Source organism: Elephantulus edwardii, unplaced genomic scaffold, assembly GCF_000299155.1.
Source record: "Elephantulus edwardii isolate Elephantulus edwardi_28Jun2011 unplaced genomic scaffold, EleEdw1.0 scaffold00085, whole genome shotgun sequence".
NCBI lineage: Eukaryota > Metazoa > Chordata > Mammalia > Macroscelidea > Macroscelididae > Elephantulus > Elephantulus edwardii.
This window is the reverse complement of record NW_006399835.1, coordinates 13,556,433-13,566,461: the sequence shown is the minus strand read 5'-3', so window position 1 is coordinate 13,566,461 and position 10,029 is coordinate 13,556,433. Positions and strand designations below refer to the sequence as shown.

General features: G+C 39.8%; 1 protein-coding gene across 1 annotated transcript in view; it reads left to right on the top strand.

Annotated features, from left to right (window-relative positions):
* TMEM45A (transmembrane protein 45A) overlaps positions 1-4,059 on the top strand; it is a 25,979-nt gene extending 21,920 nt beyond the window's left edge. Inside the window, exon 5 of the mRNA XM_006890017.1 lies at positions 3,966-4,059. Within this exon, the coding sequence (XP_006890079.1) occupies positions 3,966-4,059 (94 nt within the window). The remainder of the gene's footprint in view (positions 1-3,965) is intronic.
* Positions 4,060-10,029: the final 5,970 nt, after the last annotated feature.

Sequence of the window (10,029 nt, the reverse complement as noted above, 5' to 3'; positions counted from 1 at the left end):
CCCACTTGGTCATGGTGGATTATTTTTTTTATGTATCGTTGGAACCTATTTGCCAGTATTTTATTTAGGATTTTTGCATCAATATTCATGAGAGATATTGGCCTATAGTTTTCTATGGTGGTTTTGTTTTTGAAGTTTTGTACTTTTTTGGGAGGATGAGAGCAGAAAGCTGTCTTTGGCATTTGAGTTGACAGACATTACTGAACCTGTGTAGTTTTTGATATTCAAGGAATCACTGGTAAATTTAAATTGACGTATTAGCTTCTATGAGTTGGTGATGGATGTGAAACTCCTAGAAGATGACTTCAATGGCTGTTGATTCATAAATATATGTTAAGCACTTATGCACCAGGCATTACTTTTCACGTTAGAACCAGGGCCATAAACCAGAATAGTCTTTGCTCTTCTGAAATATATTCTAATGGGGTTCAGAGCGGGTATAAAGATAGATTGGGTTGTGGCTGGAAAACTTTATTTCAAAATTTTAGGGTTGTGGGGTTTTTACCCCTTCCCACTAGCAAGAATTGACAAAGTGAGAGATGGGAGCATTTTGTGCAAGCAAGGAATTTGTAAAAAAGTGAGCCTTTGCAAAGGGGAAGAGTTAGCATTATTTCTGCTAGGTAAATGTGTCTTTTTGAACAAAGGAAAGAGGAGAAATTATAAAGTCTCCAAGAAGAGGTGGTATTTAAGAAACTAGCATATTAGTTGGAGAAGGGCATCATGCTTATATATAGGAGGAGGTGGGTTTCACGGCTGGCCAAAAGGAGAGGGGTTATAGTAATTGGGTGCAAAGTTTGTGGGTCACATCTCTGAGTTTGAATATCAGCTCAGCATGTAACTTTTGGCAATGGGAAACTGAGTTACAAGCAAAGCATCTGAGTATGTTTTGGAAACTTGGACTCATGTACTCTAGTACCTAGATTCCACAGAAATGAAGAATTGTGTTGTATGTTAAGGTCAGCTGAAGATTATCCAAAAATGACTGGAACAGTACATCAAGAAAGAACTGCCAGAAATACAAGCTGTGTTTAGACGAGGTTGCGACTCTAGAGACATTGTTTACAATGTTAGATGCATCTTGGCTGAAAGCAGAGAGTACCAGAGGAATGCCTATTTGTGTTTTATTGACTATTCAAAGACATTTGACTATGTGGATCACAACAAATTGTGGCTAATATCGAGAAGAATGAGAACCCCAGAACACTTAATTGTGCTCATACGAAATCTAAACTTAGACCAAGAAATTGTTGAAGGGACAGAGCAAGAAAATATTGCATGTTTCAAAACCAAGAAAGAGTGTGTCAAGGATATGTCCTTTCTCCATACCTTTTTCAATTAATTTGTGGAACAGATCACTCAGGAGGCTGGACTTTGAGAAGGAATGTGGCGTCAGGATTGGAGGAAGACTGATCAACAACACTCTTTATGCAGGTGGCCCATCCCTGCTTGCTGAAACTGAGAGAGACCTGAAGCATTAGCTGCAGAAGGTCAAGGACTGCAGTCTTCAATATAGATTGAAGCTCAACATCAAGAAAACAAAGATCCTTACCACTAGGGCAGTTGGCAGCAGCATGACAGAGAAATGATTGAGGTTGTTAACAATTTCATACTTTTCCGATCCACAATCAACACTCTTGAAACCAGCAGTCAGGGAATCAAAAGATGATTTGCATTGGGAATCTGCTGTCAGAGACAACTGCAGACTGTCGAAGAGCAATGATGTCAGTCTGAAGACTAAGATATGCCTGATACACCCCACAAGCTGGAAAATAAGGATGACAAAAAGAAGAACAGATGCTTTTGAACTGTGGTGTTGGAGAAGAGTTTTGAACATACCATGGACTGCCAAGAGAACAAACAGGTCTCTCCTGGAGATGGTAAAACAAGGTTGCTCCATGGAGACAAGCATTTTGAAACTCTGTCTCACATACTTTGGCCATGTTGTCAGGAGGGATCAGTCCTTGTAGAAGGCCATCATGTTTGGGAGGGTGGAGGATGAGCATAGAAGAGGAAGATCCTGGAGGAGATGCATGGACACTGTGACTGTCGTAATGAGGACAGGTGTGTTGGGGACAGTGGGATCGACTCAGGATAGGGCAGGGTTCAGAACCATTGTTCTCAGAGTTGCTATGAGTCAGAGTCATCTCAACAGCACATAAAAACAAGGTCAGCCAACACAAGCAAGGAGTTAGCAGTTACGTCCTGAAGCAAATAAAGTCATCAGGAGATGCTGAGAGGTTTTGTCCCAGAATGAGCCCTAATTTCCTATCTCATGGTGTTCTCTGTAAGAATAAGGAAGACAGAAAACAAAGGGAAATGTGCAAGTAGTCATGTGAAGTTTTTCCATAAAGATAGAAAAAGAAATATCATTTTGATGTTTTATTTTTTTGAAGCTTGTTTGCATTTCCCTATGAGTGGTGAAATTTCATCTCACCTACTTTGGGCATGTTGTGAGGAGGGGCCAGTCCTTGGAAAAAGACATCATATTTGGAAAGGTCAAGTATCAGCAAAGAAAGACAGTCAACAAGATAGATCAATACAGTGACTGTATCAAAGGGCTCAAGTATATTTGAGATGATTAGAAAGGTACAGAATAGAGTAAGGTTCAGATTCGCTGTGGTCATAGTTGACTAAGTATACCTAAACAGCAATAGATTTCTGGACATGAGCCATGCTTTATTTATGTGGTTCCAGTATAATGTCTTTACATGTAATAATGCACAGGAAAAGCTTTTCCTAGTTCTGATTATATGCTTGTTTTCTCACAAGAGGGATGTGAAGATCCTGATGAGCTTCTGCTACTAAGGCACTTGACGTCTTTCAACGAGAGAAATTAGAATTGCTACTTCTCCTAAATCTACGGTCCCTCAAGCCAGGAAATTAGTCACAAATGTGGTGTGCATTTCATTCTTGCTAATTCACTTGCACAGCAATTCCAGGGACAAGAGAATGGAAGGGGCAATTAGTGGATGCAGTGAAATGCAGTCTGGGGCTTCACAGGGACAGCCAACCCTGGGGAAGGAAGTGCCTGTGTACTTCCCGGCAGGAGATGGCACCTTTTTTGTAATACACAGTTAAGTGTGACCTGATTGAGATACACCATCAACTAAGGTCGCTTTTAACAGGGCTTGGTATGGTCCATGGATTCTCATGCTTATTTTCAAAACTCACTGCCACTGAGTCAGTTCCTACCCTCAGCAATCCTCCATAACGTTTCCAGATCTGTTACTCTTTATACGAGGAGACTGACCATCTTTCTCCCCAGAAGTCCCTGGTGGATTGGATCTGCTGTATTCGAACTGCCAATACCACCAGGGCTATCCCACCAGGGTTCCCATCTAGTTGATTCCAACTCATGATGATGTATTGTGGAACAAGATCTTGCTCCATAGTGCTTTATTGGCTGCAATCCTTTATGGAAGCAGATTGCCACACCTTTCCTCCACATGCTTCTGGATGGGTTAGAACCACCGATCTTTTGGTTGATATTTGGGTGCAGACTGTGTGCACTACCTAGGGACCTCTTTGTTGTTGTTGTGTACCATTGAGTCAATTTCGACACATAGCTGACCCTCCAGCGAGTTTTCAGAGGCATTTCATCTCATGGGAGGAGATTGCCCATCCTTCTCCCATGGAACAGCTGGTGAATTCGAACCATGTGCCTTCGGGATTGCAGCACAGCTTCTTGCCATTAGGCCATCAGAGCTCCCTAGGAACTCTAGAAATGATAAGATTATTAACAGTCATTGAATACATATGAAAACTATAGTGTATCAGTTTGTTCATAGTCTGTTTTAATTCTCTAAAGTTTTCAGGTGGTCCCCAAGCCAAAGGAAAATGATTTTTCATTTTGGGTTACCCATCCATTTGCAAAGCTGATGTAGAGTTTTGTTCTCTTATAGACCCACAATGACCTGCTTTTCACTATAAACAACTAATATGGATTGCCCCTTTATTTTCCTTAGGTTGGTCAAATCTAAACTTAAGAGATTCTGCCCCTCAGAAGTTGGACTCCTGAAAAATGCTGACCGAGAACAGGAATCTGAAGAAGAGATGTGATATTGATAGGCATCCAGTTTTTCTAGATCATCCTTTTCTTTTTTTGTGCATTATTTTTGTTCATAATCTTGTATAGAGAATTCTTGGCTAAGGATAGTTCCCAGTATACTGTTTGTATTTCCAATTTTGTATCTGAACTCAAATGTTTTCATTTTAGGTTTGCAAACAATTTGTAGGAAATTTGTTCTTTTTCACATCAATCATGGTATTCAGGGGCTGAAATGACTCATCAGTTCTCCTAATGTTTGGTGTCCACATTATGAAAAAGACATGTTTTATTTGCCTTATAGATGCATTTAAAAAATGCCTTGCCTTGTCACCACCTTTAACTTGTTAAACATAGACTTACACTTGTTTATCTTGTTGCTGCAATGTGAAATCAATAAATGCATACACATTAGTTCAGACACTTCAGATCTTTGCTGGGAGTTTTAATTTATTTTATTTTATTATTTTTTTTGTGTGTACCATCAAATCTCCTGAAGACTGTGACAGTGATGTGCCAGTTGTGGTAATGGGTACCCATGATGGACAGTGTTGGCTGGAGCTTCTCAACTAAAACAAGCCTGGAAGCAGGAGCAGCATCCACTTCCGAAATGGCTTGCCTCCGGAAACTAAGTATGAACAATGCTCGGCCTTTTGTTCATAGGGTCACTATGAGTCATCTATGACTCAACGGCACCAAACAACAATAACAACCATCAAATCAGATCTGACTGGTACAGGAGGAGATTCCCTTCCCCGTCCCCCGGTCTCCAGAAGAGCATCTGGTGGATTTGAACCACACACCTCTGGGATTGCAGTGCAGCTAGGCCACCAGAGCTCCATATGTTTTTGACATTCAGTTGCACCAACCACCAACTTCTCTTTGGGAAACTACCCTAGAATTGAGCAATCTTTCAGAGAATAGAAAAACAATCAAGGTTAATGGGATATCCAGGACACATGGCTGAAAAACCATGAGAGAGTGAGAAAAGTTGTAATGCTTTCCATAACGTATAAAAAGTCAGCACATAGCATAGTTCGGGTCATCATGCAATCTCTCTTCTAAAGTAGTTGGGTATGGAAACAAGAGGAAAAATAATCTTTTATTGAATATTCAGTTTGTAGTCTAAGGAGCCCTCAGTGGAAAGTCAGGAGACCTAATTTCCAGCGAGAGAGATTGCCACAATGACTGCAACGACGGGCTTGAACAAGGCAGATTGTGAGGATGGTGCAGGACCAGGCATGTGAGGAATCGACTCTAAGACCCCTCACAGCAACAGCTCTGCTCTTCAGCAGCCTCGAGAGCTTCGGCTAGCAGCATGTATGGGTTTGTTTTTCACGACTTCCCCTTTCTGTGGCATGCCATAATAAGTTAGCAAAATGTGAGCTGAAGCTGAAACAGGAGAGACAGGCATTTTTGTTTACTCAGTGCTTTCCAGGAAACAAGAGAGAGAATTTTAAAATTGGTAAGTTAAGAAGTCATAGGCCAACAAGTAGAACTTTTTAAAGGCTTGATTTGCAAAGAAGCTTATTTTGTTAAGTTTTCTGAGACTGTGAAAAATAATTTATAAGAAAAACATTAAAAATCCCAAGTATTAATAACCTGAGATGGAGGAAAGTGGCTTTTGATCCTAGTCAACCTGTAGAGGACCTGGAAGTTGCAAATGCTTAATGTTCTTGGCTGTTAAATAAAAGGTTGGACGTTTGAGAAGGAAGACCTGAAAAAGCCACTGAAAACGTATGGAAAACAACTATACTTTGAAACACATGGGTGACCATGAGTTGAAACTAACAGCTGGATATCAACTTGTGGATACCAACAAATTATTCACCAAGCAAATACTAACCAATGGCAAGAGTGGCACCCACTTCCTAAATAACATACCTCCAGAAACTCTATGAACTTTGATAAATGTTCATAGTTGTAGAGGGGCTTCAGGCCCTTTGTTTGTAGGATTTCTGTGAGTCATGCTCGGCTTGAAGGCAATCATCATCAACAACAACAATGTGATAAACTAGAAATACAATTAAGCTAGTATGCCTGTCTTCATTGAACTTACATTTCTATAAGATAGACAGTAAGTAAGCCAACAAATAATTTCTCTAATTTAGTACAATAATGTGTTATGAAAGGAAAAATAAATCTGAAAGCATAGAGAAGGTAGAGTGAGACAATGCATACCCTGGTACTGAAGGGCTCCTTCAGTGGTATTCTGTTTCACTTCTTCCAAAATCTGAGGTCTCTCTTGAGAGTTTGCTAATCACTGAAACCATGCTTGATTTCCCATCCTCAAAATGAAGGAACTCTTTGACTGAATAACTCAGTGAATGAATTCTGCTGTGCTTTTCAGTGAAGGAACACTGGGACATTTTGGAAAGCAAGCAAATAAACAAACCTCTGTGCATAGGAAGTCTTTGTGGTTGTATATATTGGGAAATGGGATAGAGGTGGTGGGTCTGATTATTGATCAGTAACAACACTGTGATATTGTGAAATGTGCTTTCTGTAATATATTCATTCCTTGTTTGAGCAAACTCTGCTCATTGTTGTGAAAGGGGCTGAGTCTTAACCATGGCCAAGTTGTTTTACTCCTCTTCAACACTGAGTCACCATAAGGCCATTGTTAAGAAAACTGGGTCCAATTTCATCAGATATTTGAATTTTGAATTGTATTTGCAATCCAGACCTGAAATGTCCTCCAGTTGATAGACTGATATTCCCAAATTCTGAAGTAATACTTACAAATGTACTACAATAAACCCTGATATGTGTAAGACAGAATCCTGTTAGAGAAGGAGAACTCAAATGTTTTCCACTAATACAAAGTGGTAAGACTACACCCTGTCAAAGGCTGAAAACTTGAAAGACCTGGAAAAACAATGCAGTTTCTCACAAGTGTCAGCTATCATAAGTTTCATTATATATGTACATCAATGTATTAATAAATAGTCTTAATAAATGTAGAAAAATTTAAATTTTGTTGACTTTTCCAATACTGGATACAAATTTAGTAAAATTTCATCTTAAAATTATATGCTTAGGTCCCTCCATTAGGGGATTCTTGCCTCCCTGGCTGCGGGGCCATCCCACGGGCCAAACAGGCCAATAGACTTCAGGACACAGAGCTATAAGCCGGGGAAACACTTTCTCGGCTCTTTGTGAGAGGGAGGGATGACCTGAGATGGCCCCCCTTAGCCCCCAATCCAGCACACAAGCTGCTTGATCAGGTGGCCCTGATCTCATGCCACTCTAGAGATAAAGGGTGACATTAAGTTGCACGAGGAAAGATGAGAGAGGTGAAGCTCTGTACCCTGATGAGTACTCTCAACTGCTTGTGGAGAGACAGGACTGAAGCTTCCCTGGTGATATAGTTCCCTCCATTTGGGGATCCTTGCCTCCATGGTTGTGGAGCCATCCCAGGGGCCAAATAGAACAAGAGACTTTGGGACAAAGAGCAACAAGCAGGGGAAAGACTTTCTCGTCTCTGTGAGCAGGAGGGCTGACTTGAGAGCCCTCTGCACACAAGTTGCCCAAGCTGGTGGCCCTTAACTTGTGCCAATCCATAGATAAAGGAAGATATTAAGTTTTAGGAGAAAAGATGCATGAGAAATTGCTTGAGTAGAGCATCTGGTCCCAAACACTCAGCCACTTCATACACGAAGGACGACAACAGAGTTTGGGGCAGTGGACTACATCAAGGTGAAATTCCTGCATGGCTGCAGTGCAAAACAGAGAGAACGTCAAGAATTTTAGGAAAGGCAAATTTCCCCAGAAAGGACTTTCAGTAGGGTAAGTGGCTCATGCCACAGATTGAACATTTTAACCTGGCAGCTAATCAGTAACATCATAATGATAAGAATCACCAACAACTTACGCAGACACAATAGAAATGGCCTACCACATATGAAGACAAATTGCTAATAATGTCAAGAAAGCAGCAGGCAGCTTTAAACACTGAAAACAAAAGACACAGAGAATATTAGAGACCTCATGAATCCCCAGAGTCATAAAGGCAGATGATATATATTGATAGACATTTGAACAGCTGTAAATGAAAGTACAAATGGTGGAAGAAACAAAGGAAGCCACAAATAAAGGAAATAATCTAGAGATAGAGCACCAGAGAAATATATAAATGAGGAATTATTTGAATGGCTACTGAAGAAGGTGCAAATGATAGAAGAAACAAAAGAAACCATTAAGAAAGCAAACTCTCCTGAGACATAGTTGTTGTTGATTGCTGTTGAATCGAGCACGACTCATAGTAACCTTATGAACAAAAGATCTGAAGCCTTTCTATAACTATCATCATTTCTCAAAGTTCATAGAGTTTTCAGAGGCATGTCATTTAGGAAGTGGATGCCATTCCTGCTTCCAAATCTGTCTTAATCTGGGAGTGCCACTAAACACTGTCTACCATGGCTAATCATGAAATTTGACACCCCAGTGGCATAAGGTTCAGCATCATAGTAACCCCAGCTTCATAAAAAATCATGAAAAGGAACATTTCCAATGTCATTCTATGAAGCAAGCATAACTTTAATACCAAAACCATGCATAGATATTACCAAGAAAGAAAACTACAGACCAATATCTCTCATGAATATAGATGCAAACTTCTTAACAAAATCCTAGCCAGTAGAATCCAAACATGCATTTAAAAGAAAATGCCCACTATCACCACTTCTATTCACTATTGTATTGGAAGTGCTTGCTAGGACAATAAGACAAGAGAAGAAAATAAAAGACATCCAGATCAGCAAAGGGATGGTTAAATAGATGCTATATGCAGGTGATATGATAATGTACACAGAAACCCCCAAAGACTTAATGAAAAACCTGTTAAAGTTAGTAGGCCAATTTAATAGGGTGGCAAGATATCAGATCAATATCCAAAAATCAGTGGGATTCCTCTACAGTAACAAAGAGAACTCAGAGAAGGAAAGAAAGAAAGCAATACCATTTTAATAGGCAACCACAAATTGAGATACTTGGGAGTGAACCTAACTAGAGATTCCAAAGCCCTATACAAAAAAACCCTACAGAGCATTTCTGCAAGACACAGTAAAAGACCTAAAGAAATGGAAAAATGTGCCCTGTCAATGGATTGGAAGATTCAATATAATGAAAATGACAAGCCTACAAAAAGCATTCTATGTGTTCTATGCAATCTCAATCCAGACACCAAATTAATTTTCAAGGAGATTGAAAGGGCAATTGTCAAATTTATTTGAAGAGACAAGAGACCCCGAATAAGCAAAACACTTCTGAGAAACAAAAATGAGATGGGAGCAATTACTGACCTCAAAACCCATTATGCAACAATAGTAACCAAAACAGCATGGTAGTGGTACAATGAAAGGCACACAGACCACTGGAACAGAATTGAGAACCCACAAATAGACCCAGCTATCTATGGTGAACTGATATTTGACAAGGAAAGCAAAGCGATCAAATGGGGAAATGTCAACCTTTTCAACAAATGGTGCTGGCAAAACTGTACTTCCACCTTCAGAAAGCTAAAACAGGATCCACATCTCACACCACATATAAAAATCAACTCAAGGTGGATTAGAAACCTGGGAGTAAAGCCCAATACCATAAAGTTCATAAAAGACAAACTGGGATCAAGCTTGGAAGCACTAGTCTAAGGTATAAAGAGACTGCCAAATATAGCCAGAAATTCACAATTTGAAGAGGATAAAATTGAGGAACAGAACCTTCTAAAGATTAAATCCATGTGTGCATCAATAACTTTTCTAACAGAGTGAAAAGAAAACCTACCCACTGGGAACAAACATTTGACAATACCATCTCAAACAAGAGTCTGATAACTAAAGTTTACAGAATACTTCTGGGCCTCCACAAGAAAAAGACTGGTAACCCAATTAAAAAATGGGCAAAAGACATAAAAAGAAATTTCTTAGAGGAAGATACACAAATGGCAAACAGTTCATATGAAGAAATGCTCGAAATCACTGGCA